At 56.3% G+C, this 18014-nt stretch overlaps 6 protein-coding genes across 6 annotated transcripts; 4 read left to right on the plus strand and 2 right to left on the minus strand.

The window, feature by feature from the left end:
* Window positions 1–20: 20 nt before the first annotated feature.
* On the plus strand, window positions 21–644 carry CH63R_08645 (uncharacterized protein; the record flags this gene model as incomplete). Its single annotated transcript, XM_018303619.1, is given in 3 exon segments — window positions 21–88; window positions 309–493; window positions 499–644. Coding segments are annotated over 3 exon segments (399 nt in total).
* Window positions 645–3377: 2733 nt separating this feature from the next.
* On the plus strand, window positions 3378–5065 carry CH63R_08646 (Secreted protein; the record flags this gene model as incomplete). Its single annotated transcript, XM_018303620.1, has 3 exons — window positions 3378–4250; window positions 4308–4444; window positions 4513–5065. 3 exons carry the CDS (start codon window positions 3378–3380, stop codon window positions 5063–5065), a joined length of 1563 nt encoding a protein of 520 aa, XP_018155643.1.
* Window positions 5066–5742: 677 nt separating this feature from the next.
* Window positions 5743–7652, minus strand: CH63R_08647 (putative Vitamin H transporter; the record flags this gene model as incomplete). The annotated part of the gene is made up of 6 exons (XM_018303621.1): window positions 5743–5960; window positions 6013–6153; window positions 6204–6239; window positions 6291–7165; window positions 7226–7395; window positions 7473–7652. 6 exons carry the CDS (start codon window positions 7650–7652, stop codon window positions 5743–5745), a joined length of 1620 nt encoding a protein of 539 aa, XP_018155644.1.
* A 637-nt stretch (window positions 7653–8289) lies between these two features.
* Window positions 8290–9975, plus strand: CH63R_08648 (Unsaturated glucuronyl hydrolase; the record flags this gene model as incomplete). Its single annotated transcript, XM_018303622.1, has 1 exon — window positions 8290–9975. The coding sequence occupies one exon, from the start codon at window positions 8290–8292 to the stop codon at window positions 9973–9975; it is 1686 nt and encodes a 561-aa protein (XP_018155645.1).
* Window positions 9976–10077: 102 nt separating this feature from the next.
* On the minus strand, window positions 10078–12906 carry CH63R_08649 (C6 transcription factor; the record flags this gene model as incomplete). The annotated part of the gene is made up of 5 exons (XM_018303623.1): window positions 10078–11089; window positions 11176–11852; window positions 11904–12529; window positions 12594–12674; window positions 12732–12906. 5 exons carry the CDS (start codon window positions 12904–12906, stop codon window positions 10078–10080), a joined length of 2571 nt encoding a protein of 856 aa, XP_018155646.1.
* Window positions 12907–14125: 1219 nt separating this feature from the next.
* On the plus strand, window positions 14126–16003 carry CH63R_08650 (X-Pro dipeptidyl-peptidase; the record flags this gene model as incomplete). The annotated part of the gene is made up of 2 exons (XM_018303624.1): window positions 14126–15069; window positions 15124–16003. 2 exons carry the CDS (start codon window positions 14126–14128, stop codon window positions 16001–16003), a joined length of 1824 nt encoding a protein of 607 aa, XP_018155647.1.
* Window positions 16004–18014: the final 2011 nt, after the last annotated feature.

Here is an 18014-nt window from a genome sequence, read left to right on the forward strand (position 1 = left end):
ATTTTCTCCCGACTACAAATATGGCCTGCCTCCTCATCCTCAACAACGGTCACCGAACCGCCAAACGGAGTCAGCATTTGAACCAAACGTGAGTATTACATGATTCTCATTCTTTCCTGCCCCTCCCACACCACATGATTAGATTTCCTCTACTATTCGCAGTTTCCACGCAAGCTGTCACTCGAGCCTTTGTGACGTGCGATGAGCGCCAATATTTTACTTCCATTGGATGTATGACTTTGGGTGTTGATTCATTCTTTTAATGACGCTAAAATTCGTCTTGAAACAACCGCTGACCGTGGTTTCAGTTCTCGAGCCTATTGCTACAACAAACACAACCACGGACGGGAATGGAGTCTCTCGGATCCTTCTGAGAGATTGCCGCTGGGCCACACGCCACCACCCTTCTACCCCGGTAAAGGAGTATTTCCCAGTAAGCATTCCGCACGCCACGAGACGCTTGGATTCCAATGTTCATCAAACTGTCTCCTTCGTAAGTTGCCTACCTTGACACGGATGGTCTCTGCCCAAAGTTATTATTTTTTATTTTTGCGCACTGCCCCACGTCGATCACCATCATACCAGTGTTTGAAGCAAGCCACAGTGAGGTGGTGGTGAGCAGCAACATGAACCATTGTACTTGAGCCACTCTTCCCACCTCACCTTTGGAAGCCGCCCTGCCCGTCCGAGCGGTCGTTGGGACACAATCTTCCTAGCGTCTCACTAAGTGCCGCGAGCCGGGTCGACCATATTTTCCCGTCGATCCGTCGCTCGCTGGAAAGCTTTTCTCCACTAGACCAAGCCCCTGTGCAAGCCACCCACGTAGTCCTCTTCCATCGCAATGTGAGGCACATGAACGCACCGTACCCCATTGGACGGGCACGAGTCGAAACGCTGGGGGGGTCGTTACCATCCTCCAGGGGGTTTCGTGGCGTCATTTCCACTTGTTGGTTCCTGCATCCAACGCGACTGGTCAATAAGGTCGGCGGTTGTCCGCGAACCAATCTTGTTCTTTCCAGTTACGAAACATGGGTTGGCAATGAGCTGTGTACAGGACCTGGGTGGGCCCATTCAGCTGCCGTTTCCACGGTACTGTCGAAACCGAACCAGATCAGTAGAGGCGTCCCGTTATGCAATACGGGCTCTTGAGAGCCTCCCCCCAATGAATTTGTGCAAGACCTCCCGCGGCATGGCTGCACCGTGGTCCTCCAATCTCTCTTGCATGACCGTCCCCTTCACGGTTGTCTGTCTGTGTCAAGACCAGTCTCGATCGGACTCGGACAGTAGGCGACAGGTGCGAGGAAGAGAGAGACCATTGTGGGCTGCTCAGGATCTCAAGACACGAGTTCTGGGGTTGAGCTTGCGGCTGGTTGCCTCTCGTACGACGAGTCCTGGATTGCAAGGCTCCTTGATGACCCTTGGAATGACCTGCATGGGCGCAATCAGACTCTCGCCTTGTTCAGCCATTCATGGTAAGTGGCTAGCAAACATTGTATCAAAATTGTTGGAATGCCGACCGGATTATCGATCGGGAAAATGGAGATGGCGGCCTGGCTGAGCCAATCAGATCACGCGGATCCACCAGCCATATTATGGCCTCCGTCGATTGCTGCCCCTTTACTTAGAACCTTTTCCTCCTACACACTCTAACACACCCAGCAACTACGAACAATCTCATCTACTCCCCTAAACGATCGCTGTGTCTTTGAAGCGTGATACGTCGTCAGAGTGAACATGGATCTGTTGCTTGTCGACACCCATCGGACTTTGCCCGCGCCCAGTTGAACTGTCGCAAGGCATATATTGTGGAATTTGAAGCCGGCTTGGAGGTGCCGCGGCACCCCGGATAGGCAACCCTGCCGACTGAGGGTTGCCCAGTTGTCAGGCCAAGGCCCGTTGGTTTGCTCGTGTTAAGAGATGCAGTCCTTTCTCAAACGATTGCGACGCGGATGTGTAGGCTTGGCTCGTTGCTGTTGCAGTCAGAAGTTTTGATGAAATCTTCTAGTCCATGACCATAGGGTCTCGTTTTAGAGGCTTTTTGTTACAGAAAGTTGGACCAAATCACCGCTACGAGTAACTCATGTCTCTACTTTTCTCTCCTGTTGCCTAAGACTTACTTGCAATGTCTTTCTTGTAGCGATTCATATAGATCGCAGATGAGGCTAGTATAGTGTCGAACTTACACTCAACGATCACTCCTTGACATCAAACTGTGGACCAAGCACGTCATACATCTGTTGCAACAAAGTGAGTAAGCTTAAATAGTAGTTTGCATGGGTTGGTACTCAATGCACCTCTTCCCGAGATTTGCATTTGGCACCGGAGAGGGCCCTAGGCAAAACCGTCAGGTCATTTGAGACTGCTCACAGTGATGCTCCAGACAGGTGACGTTTGTGTAATCTACCTGGACAGCCAACACCAAGTATTCAATAACCATACAGCCAGACCCTGGAAAACATTAAAAACAGGATTCGACGCCTGCTCTCACTTGGCTCCGGTCTTAATATCGGAAACCGGAGCAGGAGTCGGACGACGAGGTTGTCTGCCCGGGTCGTGCCCAGAAATCTCCGAGGTGCCATGTCCCTGGGAGCTTCGAGGGCCCACCGGGCTCCATTTGCAATTACTCTCCGATCCGGCAGTCGGGAGAGGCCCGAGTCCGGCACCTTGGCGATCGATGGACTTGGCGGCACCTGCTCGTGAGGAACTCCGGAGTCCCGAGCACCTCGTCTCGGCAGTCTTCGCGGCATGCTTTTCCAACCCCATCGGGATTGACGCAAGACACCGACAAACACAAAAGCCTTCCCCCCGGTTCCCACCAGACTCAACGAAGCACCAGGGTAGACGGCAGTCGGTCCTCATTACCATCTCAGTCGCGATGACTCCCGACTGCCGCTGTGGATGCCTCTGTGGATGTCGATACGAAGTGTTGTGGATGCGTGTTGACAAAAAAACAAGCCTCCACGGTGGGTGCCTTGATTTATATACTGGGGCTCGATGCCACCAAAACATGCGAGGATCCCCCACAACCCGGAACCGTGAGGCCGTTGATGGTTGTTGATTAATCAATCTCATCTTATCTGATGGAGACATATGACGATGATGGTCTGGGAAAAGCCAGACTGCTCCTCGGATGTGCCCCGCATGACATACGGTCAGGAGCAGACCGGAGAGGGTAGCAAGATCAATGCCATGGAGAAAGTTTCAAGTCAAAGTCGAAGACTCGAACTCGAATGACCGATGTCGGGAAAATGCACAACGGCGCCCACATCTTGCGGAATACAAAAGGCTTCGCGCCCATCGTCATCTCTGCCTCTTGACTTCTTTCCCCCCAAGGCCTCGCTTCCTGTTGACTAACCGATCGTCAGACTGTAGTCACAATGGTTCGCTCTGCCCTCCTCCTCACCGTCACGGCCGCCCTTGGCCTCGGCCATCTGGCCTCGGCGCAGAACAGCACCGCAGACCCCTGGCCATGGCAGACCTACCGCTCCGAGCCCGCGCTGCAGCCCCCGTCTCTCAAGATCACGCAGACCGGTGAGGTTGCGGAAGGTCACCTGTTTTTCGACCAGTCCGGCTCCGGCGCCCACAACTACTCCGTTTTCATCATGAGCAACGACAACGAGCTCATCTGGGAGGGCCCCTATGGCGACGTCTCGGCCTGGCGCGCCCAGACCCTGGACGGGGAGCCGGTGCTGACCATGTACACGGGCATCACGATGCCGGAGCCCTACGGCTTCGGCTACGGCGCCGTCTTCATCTACGACCAGACCTACAGGAACATCTACAACGTCACCCTTGCCAGGCACAAGGATGGCCTTAACCTGCAGACCTTCGCGGGCTGGGACGCGTCCGGCCTCGCGGACGGCAGCTGGATCGACATGCACGAGGACCTGATCACGCCCCGCGGCACCATGTACGTCCCGGCCAACAACGTCACGCAGGCCGACCTGACCTCCGTCGGCGGCCCCGCGGACGGCTGGGTCGTCGACTCCCTCTTCTTCGAGATGGACATCAAGACGAACGAGATCCTCTTCCGGTGGAGCCACCTGGATCACCTCGACGAGATCCCCCTGGCCGACTCTGCCGCGGTCTACCCCCTGGGGGATCTCGGACGTAACCAGACCTACCCTTGGGGCCCGTTCCACATCAACTCGATCGAACGGTTTGCCGATGGCGGCTTCCTGGTGTCCTCGCGGTACTACTGCTCCATCTTCAAGATTGCTCAGGACGGGTCTGTCGAGTGGACTCTGAACGTACGTTCCGTTTGCTGTCTTGGAATCGCCCCGATGAAATCAAGCTGACAACACTAGGGTCGCACCGGTGGTTCTTTCGCCCTCAAGAATGGTCTGTCCTTCTGCTATCAGCACGATGCCCGCATCCACTCGGAGGGCAATGGCACTGCCTTGATCTCGCTGTTCAACAACGACAACAGCGGCGTTGCTTCTGGGTAAGGCGATAATGCTTTTCTAAACTGCCTTTCGTCCTAGAGCAAAATCCACTGACTCACGAATACAGTGTCAACGAGACCTCGGGCATTCTGTTGACGGTCAACACGGCCACCTGGGAGGCCGCCCTACAGCGGGAGCTCATCGACCCGTCGGACGCCATCTTCGCCGTCTCCCAGGGCAACGTGCAGGTCCTCGACGACGGCAGCGGCCACGTGGTCGTCGGCTACGGCAGCACGCCCAAGATCAAGGAGTTCGACGCCGCGGGCGAGTGCGTCTTCACGGCGCAGTTCGGCGCCGACAGGCTCGTGCAGAGCTACCGCGGCCATCGGTACCCGTGGGTCGGCAGGCCGCACTACGCGCCCAAGGCGTTCGCCTGCGGCGCCGGCAACAACCGGACCGAGGTCTACATGAGCTGGAACGGCGCGACGGAGAACGAGAGGTGGACCGTGTTCGGCGGCGCCTCCGAGGACGTGTTGGAGGAGAAGGCGGCGGTCGACAAGACGGGCTTCGAGACCAAGGCCTCTTTTGCCGGGTCTGCTCGGTTTGTTCGCGTCGAGAGCAGCGGCAAGGGCATCGAGACCGGCATGTCCGAGGTTGTTGCTGTTGAGGGTCAGTGTTAGAAAGTCAGCAGTTCGTAAGTTGGTGTTTACGAAGCAACGTTGTTGGCCGACTGGGTTTAGAAGCTGGCTAAGTCTTGTTAGTGCCAAATATTCTCCTGGCTCGCAAAACGGCCGAATGTGCAGAGACACTCGGAGATCATCATAGCAATGAGAACTGTGATCGAACAGAAGGCGAGAAACACCATCTGCGTTTCTTCTACTTGGCATTAATAATAATGCAGAATGGCAACCGTCTATCGATGCTGTGGCGGCGCTGAGTCGTTCCACATCTCCGGTAGCAAACGGTCTCTATCTTCATTGTCATCCCGTACGGCGAAATAGAGAAACTAAATGACTCCATCAGCTTAGCAACAATGTGATCGAAGCATGCTAAGGCTAATGGGCGATGGGGAATTGTTTGAATTAGGTCCTCCTCATTCAGGGGAAAACAAGGAAACATCCTCCAAAATCTTTCCACGACAACAAAGAAAGTCGGACAGAGTTCGGATGAAACTATTAAACAGACTCTCAATAATTGATGAGATTCTGACCAATCTGGAAAAGAACCGACCCAGAACGATTTCTCATATTCTAGGGCGGCGGTCGCTCCGTTCCGGCCCGGTCCCAATACAGCCGCGCCGCTCCGCTCCGCTCCGGAGCACCGGATACCCCCAGTTGTTTCCCAAGACATAATCCCCTTAGGCTTTTGTTTCCTTCTTCATCTTCTCATCATCAATCTCTACTTCGATTGCCTCCGGCTTGACAAACTCGTCCGCATCGGAGTTCCCATGTTGGTTGATGTCGAACTTCTTGGTCTGCTCCTCCCGGCGCCAGAGATATTGCCCGATCATGAAGATTGTCCAGTAAGCAACGATGAACGCGATATTCACAGAATATCCCTTCTTCCATTCGGGTGCTATAAATCGTTAATATCTGAACAGGAAAACATATGACGATGATTTGCCTACCTTCTAGAATGGGGAAAACGGTGATGGGATAGAAGCTGAAAAAGGCCCAGCCGATGGTCATCATGGCACCAGTGGTAAAGCTGCGTGCCTCATTGTCGTCTTTCATGATCAGGTTTACAAATGGGTAGATAATGGGTGTCACTAGGACTAATTAGCTGAAGCTGACATAGCCGGCAGCTAAAAAAACTTACTGCAGGAGGTGAGACCGAGGAGGTAGTAACATGTGACTGTGTTTCGTCAGCAAGAGTCTCTGATGTTGCTTTCGATTCCGAACTTACAGTGAAGACCAAGTGGAATGTTCCAAACGCGTAGGCAGACGTTGGCGAAAAGAAGCACTGCCGTGACGCCGGAGAAGATCGCCCACAATGGGTAGATCATGACGAGACTGGTGACCAGCACGCCAGCGACAATGGCCACCCCCTGGACGCCAGTGGGGATGAGATTGATCTCAACAATGCTGTAAGTTCCGTTCATGTCCGCCTCCTTCTTGAGCCACGCTTGCATCTGCCCTGATACATACGAAGTACACTGGAAGAAGACGTATGTAAGGACAGCGACGTAAAAGTGCCAGTGTGTGAAGACCCGCTTCAGCATGCGCTTCCCGATCTTGGAGCTCTGCTTGGTGCCTTGACTCTGCATTCTGGCGACTGCGAGTAGGCGTTCCTCTTCCGTCAACCACCAGACTCTGGGTTGTGTGGTCGGGAGGCCGGGATACAGGAAGAATCCGGCGATGGCAATACAGATGCTGATGCAGCCGTCTATGATGAACAACCACCTCCAGCCAGACATGCCGTGCGTTCCGTTCAAACCAACGTGTACAGCGGCCTGCAAATAACCTGAAATCATGGCACCAGCATTGCTAGAGACATACCAGACGCCGGCGCGCTTGAAGACTTCGTCGGCGCGGTACCAAGACGTGAGCAGGTAAATGGACCCCGTCGCTGCCGGTGTCTCGAGAAACCCGAGCAAAAAGCGGGTACCGTAGATCTGAGAGACGCTGGAGAGTGTACACTGTGTGAAAGTCAAGATGGACCAAAGCGTTTCCATCGTCGGAACATAGTAGCGGGCGAACTGGGGACGCGAAATGATCATCATGCTGGGGATCTCGAAGATCATGTAGCCGATGTTGTAGAAGGTGCCGAAGAGGGAGTACCTGGCACGGTTAGCTTAAGGAAAGGCACATGGTCATGTTATCATAGACAATTAAACTTACTCATTGCCCTTGATCTTCAACTCCTCCCTCATACCGGACCAGTACGCAGTGTTCAAGGCACTCTGGTCGAGCCACTTGATGTAGAAGCACAGGCAGCACAGCGTAAGCAAGACACGGTCCAGCTTTTTGACGAGATGCTTCTCCTCCTTGGAGTAATGGCTCGGGTACCACTGCGATCGCATCGATGTTAGCAAAGTCACCGAAGGCATCGGCCAAGAGGCAGAGAGGTTGGGAAATGTGCACTCACGTCAAAGATGTACATCCATGCCACCCACAGGGAGCGGTTTGGCTTTTGCGTTGCGGAGCTGACGACAACCTCCGTGTCGTTGACTCTGACGATAGTTTTGCCGCCCAGGTCTTGAACTGGCTCGATCTTGTCGTCGTAGCCGGTGGCCTTCAGGCGTTCTGCCAAGCGGAGAGGGACCATGGTGCTGGTGATTTCCTGCTGCGCTGCAAAGTTGATGTCAAGAAGGTAGAAGTATGAATGTGATAGTGTAGATGGATGCGGATGACGATGAACTCGAGCGCTTGGGCGTGTTTAAGTAAACCAGCATGACCTGGTCAAGAGTCGATTCCCCGGATTCGACAAAGAAAACCAAACGGGCTGGAATCTGCTTCGGCCCAGATTTCCCCAGACCCCGCAGTGGGCAACTTGCGGAGTAGACCGCGTGCCTGCAGGCATGGCCGGTGTTGATCAACCATCGCGAGACGGTGACGGCCTCTCGGAGGATTGTCCTCGGGGCGCAGGGGTATGATTGCCCCGAAACATGGGTGCCGGGCAATACCTCTTCAGTACGTGATACTTCGCGGGAACTTTCCACCGACAGACCGTGGATCCGACCCCAGGGAACCAGAGACCTTTGACCGCGACGGACCATTGCCCATGACTAACTTTTGCCTCGAGGATTCGGTGATCAGGGGGCAAGCTTTGGGAGTTTGGTGTAAGAATACAAAATGACTTCCCTGCTGGCCATCAACCCAACTTCTTGCACACCTTCTCTTGAAAGTGAACCCAACTTTTATTTTTTTGTAAACCCTTCTAAAATCTTCTACTCATTTTGACTATGGCAGAAATAGAAGCCGAACCATTTCAAGTCGACGTGGATACAACACCTTCGTCCAGAGCCAGCATTTCCGCCCGCCGTCACAACAGCATGTCATCCGATCCACCAACCTCGACACCGGGTGATAGATCGCTGGAAGTCAGCAGCGAGACGTCTTGGTCCGATGCGGCCGTTGAGACCGAAGACTGGCCGGCCTTCGATCCGGTGCTCCCTCTTTCATCCTATCTCTCGGAGCTTTACGAGGAGAACATTACAGCCAAGATCTGCCGCACCGCGACGAAATCACTCCAGGAGAACGTCTCGTTCGCCTCGAGCGAGGTGCGAAAGACGCCCATCGCCTACCCGGAAATCGTGCCTCAGGAGGGCCCCGACGCTGGGCAGTACGAGTTCCGCGACGCCGACTTCTGGACCTGCGGCTTCTTCCCCGGGACGCTCTACGCCCTGCTGGAGCGAGGCGTTAAACACCCGCAGACGATGCGGCTCTCGGACGCCGGCCCGGAGCTCCAGACGGCCAGTCTCCGCGCGCATTTGCGGGACTTATGCAATACCTGGGCCGACCCCTTGCACGGTATGGCCGGTAGGACCGACACCCACGACATCGGGTTCATCATCATGCCGGCCCTGCAGCGGGACTGGGAGTTGACCGGCAACCAGAGGAGCTTCGATTCCATCGTCCGCGCGGCCCGCAGCCTGGCCACCCGCTACATCCCTTCCGCCGGCGCCATCCGCAGCTGGGACTGCCTTCTGAAGAAGGACATCACCGTGACGGACCAGACCACCAACTGCCTGGCCATCATCGACAGCCTCTGCAACCTGGACCTGCTGTTCTACGCCGCCGCGCACACGGGGGACGTGACCCTCGCGGACATGGCCACCACCCACGCCCGCACGCTTCTGCACACGCACCTCCGGCCGGAGCCCACGAATACGCTCGCCAAGGACGGGTACAGGGGCCAGCACTACTCGACGTGCCACGTCGCCAACATCGACCCGGCCACGGGGGACCTCAAATGGCGCTGGACGGCGCAGGGCTACGCCAACGACTCGACGTGGGCCCGGGGCCAGGCGTGGGCGGTCCTGGGGTACGCGCAGACCTACCTCTGGACGAAGGACCGGGTGTTCCTCGAAGCTGCCTGCGGAGTCGCCGAGTACTTCCTGTACAGGCTCGACACGGCACCATCGTGCGTCGATATCCCGGTTGCGGACGAAGAGGGGCGGCGGGGTTCCGGCCTGTATCACGGCCTGCCGAAGAAGACCGTGGGACGCCGAGTGCCGCTGTGGGATTTTGACGCTCCCATCCAGGACCAGTCGGACCCCCTGAGAGACTCTTCGGCCGGGGTGATTGCGGCCAACGGCATGCTGCTGCTCTCGCAGGCCCTGAGGGGCGTCCAACAGCACGCACTAGGGCGTAGGTTCTACCAAGCCTCCATCGAGATTGTTAGGGACACGCTGGACCACTCCCTCGCCGTTGAAAAGGCGCGGTTCGCGAGGGACGGGGATTCCGGCGGTGGCATCCTCGTCGAGGAGGTCGCCGCCGCGGGGAGGACCTTTGGCGGCATCCTGAAGCACGGCACCGCCAACAACAACGAGAACGCGAGGCGGAGGTACTGCAACCACGGCCTCGTGTACGGGGACTACTACCTCGTGGAGTTCGGGAACAGGCTCTTGAACATGGGTCTGGCGTAGAGTATGATTACTATTTGGGTAGATGTTACAATTTTGTTGTTTAGTTGTTTGCCCGCTTCCACGGGGGGCTTATGGACGCGACATAGAGAATATTACACTAGACTACCACCCTCCCCCTTCGTATTCCGTGCCGAAGATGCCGTCGTCGAAGCTGATGATCCTGTCCATGTCCATGAACTGCTGGTCGAGCAGGATCTGGGAGATGTTGCTCAGCTCCCCGCTGCCGACGCTGCCTCTGTGGTACATGCCCGGCTGGTGCATCGTTTCGACGCCGTTCATCTCCATCCCGGATGGGACGAGGACTGACGACGACGACGGGTTTGGGTTCGGGTTCGGGTTCATGACCGGGGCGTTGGCAGTTATTTGCTGGCCCACGACGATGGTATCCATGTGGGTCGGTCTGGCATCCTCCCGAGGGGCAGATACGTGCCCAAAACCCGTGACAGGCTGGCCATTTCTGCCAAGCCCTGTATTACTTCGCGGGGCGTTGGCTTGGTGTTGGATACACTTTTCCCTTGCCGGTGGGTATACCTGGGAGCTTCTGAAGGTGGCCGTATGGTCGATCTCTGTCGTGTATCCCAGCACGTTGATGGTGAACGACGGATCCTCCCAGCAGCGAGCGTGCATCTCGGCCAGCTTGATAGAGTACTTGCCGGCCAGGTTGTTCCGCGAGGGCTCCAGGCTATGCGGCCCGGCCCACTGGCTCGCCATCTGGTCGAGGATCCGCACGAGAGACCAAAACTCGGGCGCGGGGCCGCCGCCGGGGCCGTGTTCGTGTTCGTGCTCGTGCCGCCACCGGAGTAGCAGGACGCGCGCGGCGACGTAGACGCAGAAGGCGAACTGGCTCGACACGGGCGCCGCGCGGGGCGCGTGCTTCAGGTAGTTCTCCGTGATGATGGCGATCTCCACGGCGGCCGCCTGGCACGTGTCGGCGCTCAGGACGCTCGGCAGGCGGGCGCGGAAGGGCCACTCGGCCGGCGGGAAGGCGATGAGCTGGTGGAGCAGGATCATGGAGGCGTTGTGGGTGAGGTGCGCCAGCGTGAGGTTGGGGTCCATCCGCGTCGACTGGCGGGCCGTGTTGGCCTGCCACTTGAGGGGGAGGAGCATCTTCCAACTAGCATCATGAAAGAGGGGTTCAAAGTCAGAATCGCTGCTTGATGTGTTGCTATAATACGGGGAGAGGGGGGCTGTGCGACTTACTGCACCAGACGCAGGTCGAGCTCCTTGAAACGCGTCAGCCAGCTGCTGATATCGCGTTGGTCTCGCATGTTGATCTTCTGCTGCAGGAAGTAGCTGGTGACTCGGCTGAGGCTCTCGGTGGCCTCGAGTGAATAGGCAAACGCGCCGACGGTCGACATGTCGACGCTGGCAGACGCGGCCCCGGGGGACGTCGCCGCCTCGGAGGGGGTCCGGTTTTCCTCTTCGGCCGCCGCCGCCGTCAACGACGCCGCCGCTGCCGTCGTCGCCACGGTTTGAGATGAAACCGGCGGCGCGTAGTGGGACGGGATGAAAGCGATGGGGTTCCCGATCCGCCCGGCGGCCTTGTCCCAGATGCCGAAGTAGGGCGTGGCGACCTTGTCCTCCTTGCGCCAGAGGATGCCGTCGCACGGGAGCCGGCGGCGCACGTCGTCCGAGGTGAGGCTCGTGTTCCAGCCCATGGTGACGGAGATGAAGCGGTCGAGCTTGAAGACGTTCCAGAAGACGCGCCGCCGCTCCTCGGCCTCGGTCCAGCTCCCCGGCGGGGCGAGCGAGACGAAGGGCTGCGACAGGGACGGCCTCTCGGCGTCGTCGAGCTCGACCGTCAGCTGGAGATACTCGACGGTCCGGGTGAGGGAGCCGGCTAGTGACCAGGCTTTGGCTGCTTCACCGCTGCCGATCTGTGGGCGTGTGAGTTTGTATGGTAAGAGTAAGCAGGGTCAGGTACCTACATCGTTGAAGGCGACAATAATAAGGGCTTGGTGGCTCTCTACGCTCAGGTTACGCATAGCGTTCGAGACGACCCAGTCTCTGACGGCATCCCGTTGCTGCACAGAGCCGAAAAGGCTGGAAGCAACGTCTTCATCGTCTATATACCTCGAAGCAGACAGGATCATGGCGTGGAGTACGACATCAAGGGCGTCGGCCTCACTCGAGTGTTCGAGCCGCCGACGGAACCTCGCTTCGTGGATCATGGGGATCCACTGATGGACATGGGAAAAGTAAGCTCGCAGGACCACCTGAATGGTCTCTGCATCCGGCAATGCGGGTATGCTGCCGGCAACAACACTGGGCTCGCCGTCGTTGATTCGACGTCTCTTGGCCCGGGTGGGTTGTTGCTCGGGGGCTTCTCGCTGCTGCCGTCGTTCATCGTCGGCCAACGTGTTGTTGCTGGAGTTGAACTTTTGCAACTCTTTGGCGAAGAAGGCCATGATGTTGTACGCGTTCTTCTCGAGCCCGCCATTGGTGTCAGGAGAGTCTTCCTGGCCGGGCGAATGCTCCGCCTCGGGATGTCCGCTCCTCTCCCGCGTCGTATTGTTCGTGCGTCCCTGCTGGTGGACAGCCCTTTCCAAAGCATCTGATAATTGGTCCAGCGTTAGTGGAGAGACTCGGGACTATTCAAGAATGTGGCTGAGACCAACCCAGTCGCCGATGTAAGTTCTCAATCGCCCCAGCCTTCATCCCTGGCTTGGACTTTTGCTTCTGGTAAACACACTCGCTCCCTGCTGCATGTCAACCTCATGTTCCGACCAAGATTGGCCTCGTGTCGTAGTACCTACCTGTCTTGCGACAGTGTTGGCACGTAGGCACTTCTCGGGAACATCGCAGCTTGCGGCGCCGGCAGCAGTTGCAGGCCAGGGCCGCCGCCGCCGCCTCGGAGGCGCCGCCGGAGTCGTCGAGAACGCCTCCGTCGGCGGCCTCGCCGTGGTGGCTTAGCTCACTCCCGTTATCCATGGTCGATCGGGGAGCATTGGGGCCCAAGAATGTTCCAGGGTACACGCGGGTTTGGCAGTCCCGCGTCAAGTATGGCGGAGGCTGGTCTAGATATGGTTCCAGGACGAATGGGCCGGCGGCCCGGTCGACATACCCCGAAGGACCGAGGCACCCCCGCAATCGTCGTCCCCCGCATTTTTAACGCCAATGCATGGAAACAAGTCTGGGGTTGTTGCGGAGAAACGGGAAGAGACAGAAATTGGATTGATTTCTTGTGATGGGTAGCCCTTGCTTTGTTCTTCAACGAATTGTCAACGCCCGATTACCCCCAAAGCCGTGACGGTCTATTCGTCAAGCATTCCCAAGCGCGAGTCGTAAACCACCCACGAAAAGAGAGAAAAACAAAGATAAAAGAACTAGATATTATGATCCCTGTCGAGAGAATCATGTCAGAAACGTGCATCCGAGATAGGACTAAGGTCCGTTGCCAAGGCGGTCCTTTAAAAGGTCGTACAGGTACACAATATGGAGAGAAACACGGTACAAAAAAAAACACGGTAAAAGAAAATATAGTATAAGTGTCATGCCTAACACTGAACACATCATATCGGAGATAGGACGTGAATGCCATGGAACTTCCTTGGCGGTGTCGGCGGCAGGGGAGCCGGAGCCGGAGCGGGGGCCGGGCCGGGGGGTTTGGCAGCGCAGCCTACAGGGACGACTCGGCTGAATTGATAAGATATAATAAAAGAAGAATTAGGTACGCCCTTCTAAGTGCTAAGTCAGATTCTGTATTGTTACATAACCTGGTTTTATTTTTTGAAACATGTCTTATAGAGTACTGCATCGTATCTGCCTACCTACTGCTGCTAGCGCCTGCTAGCACTGCTTTAATTACAGCAGTTCATTGCTACAGCAGTAGGCAGGCGCATGCAAGGAACCCCCGGCGTCACCAAAAAGCTTCGCTTTGGCGCACCTGCCCGCTACGGTCGTTATCGGCCCCACTGAAGGATGCTTTGTATGGGTGCTATGTCCCCTGTCCTGTCCTGTTCTGTTCCAGGGGACCGGCATCCGGAGCCGAGATAAGCCACTCGGGTTGGATCCCGTGCCTTTGCTTCAACATCATCGTTTCCCCCGCACTCCTCTGCCCTCATCACTGCGAGAGACGTCAAGTCTTTTCATAGATCCATCGTCATTCCAACAGGTTTTCATCTCTGTACGAGCCATCCCCTTTATCACTATGACCGCAGAACACCTTGCATCAAGGCCTCATCTGGCAGTGATCAAAGACCCAGACGGCGACTGGATCCATCTCCATGCCGCCAAACAGCATGAACCTGCCGCAGCCAACCTCGAGTCCATGACGGAACGCATTGTACGAATCACCGAGGATGAAAGGGATCTCACGGATTTCTACAACATCAAATGTTCCCCTACGAGGTCTCGGCGTCTCGAGAAGTTCTACAACGATGAGCTCGAGAGCTTGTTCAAGGCGCCGTTCGACACGTTCAGCCAGGAAGACAAGGTCGACTTTTTGCTGCTTCGCAACTATCTCAGACGGAACATCCGTGTCCTGCTCCTGGATCGAAAGCGAGACGGCCAAGTGGCACCCGTGCTGCCTTTTGCCCAGGCCCTCGTCGATATTTGTGAGGCTCGCCAGAACATGGCCCCAATCGACAGCAAGAAAACGGCCATGATTATCAACGAGACGGTCAAGAGAATAGCGACGACGACAAGGGCCATCCAAGCCAATGAGATCCAAGCAGCCGACTCGACCTTCTCACGGGCCATGAGCACCATCGACCAGCTGCGAGGCCACGTCGACGAGTTCTACGGCTTCTACGCCCCGTACGACCCCCTGTTCCCCTGGTGGTGCTCGGTGCCCAAGCAGCAGCTCGACGATGCGCTAGGCGGCTTGAGGGGGGCCATCGACGCCCGCCTCACCCAGAAGAACGGGTCCGGGTCCATCCGCGCCGCGGTCGAGCCGATCGGGAGGGACGGTCTCCTCAACGAGCTCGAGGCGGAGATGATCCCCTACACGCCCGAGGAGCTCCTGAAGCTGGCGAGGGAGCAGTACGATTGGTGCGAGCGGGAGATGAAAAAAGCGTCGCGAAGCATTCGTCGCGACAGAGTGAGCGCCGTTCCAGCGGCGGCAGAGGGACATGGGACTGGCGATACATCGTGGTAAGTGAAGCCGGATCTCTTTATGACTCGAGGAAGCGCTGACAAGCCATCTAGCCTCGAAGAAGCCGATAACGGCTTTGGCGATGACTGGAAGGCCGCCATGGAATACGTCAAAAACAGCTACGTGGAGCCGGGGCAGCAGCCGCAGATGGTGCGGCGGCTGGCCCTCGAGGGCATCGCCTTCGTCAAGAAGCACGACCTGGTCACGGTGCCCGAGGTGGCCGAGACTTGGCGTATGTTCATGATCTCGGCGGAGCAGCAGAAGGAGTCACCCTTCTTCCTCGGCGGACCGTCCTTCTGGGTCTCGTACCCGACGCCGGCCATGGACCACGATCTCAAGATGATGGTGATGCGCGGCAACAACCCTCACTTCTCGCGCGCCACGGCCTTCCACGAGCTCATCCCGGGCCACCGGCTCCAGCTGTTCATGGGGAGGCGCCACCGCCCCCACCGCGAGCTGTTCTCGACGCCCTTCTTCGTCGAGGGCTGGGCCATGTACTGGGAGTACGTCTTCTGGAACCGGGGCGACTTCTTCGTCAGCGCCGAGGACAAGATCGGCACGCTGTTCTGGCGCATGCACCGGTGCGCGAGGATCATCTTCTCGCTCAAGTACCACCTGGGCGAGATGACGCCCCAGCAGTGCGTCGACATGCTGGTCGACTGGGTCGGACACGAGAGGTCCAACGCCGAGGGCGAGGTCACCCGGTCGTTCGGCGGCGACTACTCCCCCCTGTACCAGGCCGGCTACATGCTGGGCGCGTTACAGATGCACGGCTTGCGGGAGGAGGTGTTGACGAAGGGTGTCATGGGCGAGAAGGAGCTTCACGACAGGATCCTCAGGGCCAACACGATGCCCATCGAGCTGCTCCGCGCGCTGCTCCTGAACCAGAGTCTCAGCCCGGAGCAGACCTCCAAGTGGAGGTTCTACGACTGAGCCTCAGCTGCACGCATGTGGCTCCGCCATACCTTCATGTATGTCTGTACGTGTGTGTGTGTACGCATGTATGTTACATTCGCGTCAATGATGAATCATTTCGTCCAGAAAACGACCTTCCTTTTCTCCGCAATACCCCCAGACTGTTTCCACATATTGGCGCATCAATACACTGTCCAAATACCCTTCGCTCACTTTGGAGCTCACTAAAAAGTGGCTGCTTTTGACGTTGCGGAGTGATGCCTGAGATGAGCAAGGCGACGAAGGTGAGCAGATAGACAGGGGGTTGTTAGTCACATTAGCGCTTTCAGGCACTAAGTCACTCAGAGCTAACTTCTTAATCCTGTAAATAGTTTTCAGACTGTAGAAGCCAACAGCAGAGTCTATGGTTGGCATTGCAGAGATCTTCTGTCGAACGTTCACCTACGAGACTCAGACACAGAGGCCAGCGGGGCACAACGAAGTGAGGTCTACCACGTACGTCCTACCCTACAATCGAAATGGAACATCACTATGCTTATAGAATCCAGTGGCTTCGACATGTTCTAACTGCCCACCGTGTTATTGAGGATAAGAAAAAGCCTAAACACAATCTTGATGTTGTGGCTCTTGATCGCGTTCTCCACGTGATTTGGAGCGGACGTAATGTCGGCCACGAAAGAATGAGGATACAATACAACTGCACTTCATTCTTATAGTCTATGCAACTACACTTAGAACGCGTCGAAAGGTTGATGGTCTCAATGAGAAAGCTTGGCAAACTATCCATGCGCCAAGCGGTTCAAGATCTTTATAGTCTGGCTTCCAAGGACTGCACTGTCTTGTAATATCCTGGAGAGGAGCCCACTGGTGGCGGTTGTCGTTTTTGCGGCACGCACCCGTTCAAGATGTGAGTGATCTTGCTAGTTATCTTTTACTATACTGTAACTACTAACTTGATAAGTCAACCGAGAGCTCCAAGCTCTCATACGCATGGATGCGACAGGAAGCATGTTGCTGCAGAACAACAAGCTCTACCCAAGGATATGCCATATTTTGCCACGACTGCGCTGAATGGTTCGTCCAAGGAGGGCCTTGGGACAACCACTGCCGCTCCCATCTACATCCACCTTCGAAGATCTGCTGGCTCTATGGAGTCACGGCGCACACAGTGATTCGACCGGCTTACTGCCCGTGGTGTTTGGCTACCGAAGGCAAAAGCCCAGCCGAACGTTTACATTCCTGGAAACGAGTTGCAGACGTGGTGCGACACATCAAACAAGAGGAAGTGTGTGACATCTATCCGGCCTTCTCTCCTCGCTGGGGAAGAATGCGATGTTGTTATGCCCCGGTCAGATAGCCCTTTGCCTGACTCGACCATTCAGCGACAGCCGGCAACCAAGGACGACGTCGATGAGACCTTCACAGTTGATCGAATTTTAGGAAGATGGGGTAGAAACGTATTCTTCCTACGCTGGGTCGACGGCACTTACAGCTGGGAACCTCGGGAGGACCTACTTGATGACGATCTGGTCGAGACGTTTGAGAAAGAATACGAGGGCTTCGAGGATGGTGTGCAAGTGGTGAAGACTGGGTTTCGTAAGGGAAAGATGGAATAGAAGATTCGCTGGGATGGTAGGCCTCACGAGGAGGACACCTGGGTGGCTGAGAAGGATGTGAGCCCGAACTCAGTCTGCAGACACAAGCCACCAACGAAGTCGCAGAAAAGCAAAAGCAAGAGGAAAAGAGCATAAAGGTATAGCATGGAATGAATGTTTTTTTTTCGAGGCCGTGGCAAAAGATATCTCCTAATATTACTGTTAAGTGACCATGAGGCGATTTCCATAGCGAACAACCAATGCACCCCAAGCAACCGGTTGGTCGGCCCAACCTTCACCCAACCAACACAAGTCTCAAGGATTGAAGGTCCTCGATTTCTTCCCAGGCTTCAATCAAGAGGTGTCCATTCAGGTACTACCCTAGGCCAAACTACTTGCTTCTGTCTCGTTCTTTTCTCAGACCCGGCCAAGGA

Source organism: Colletotrichum higginsianum, chromosome 6 (genome assembly GCF_001672515.1).
Source record: "Colletotrichum higginsianum IMI 349063 chromosome 6, whole genome shotgun sequence".
NCBI lineage: Eukaryota > Fungi > Ascomycota > Sordariomycetes > Glomerellales > Glomerellaceae > Colletotrichum > Colletotrichum higginsianum.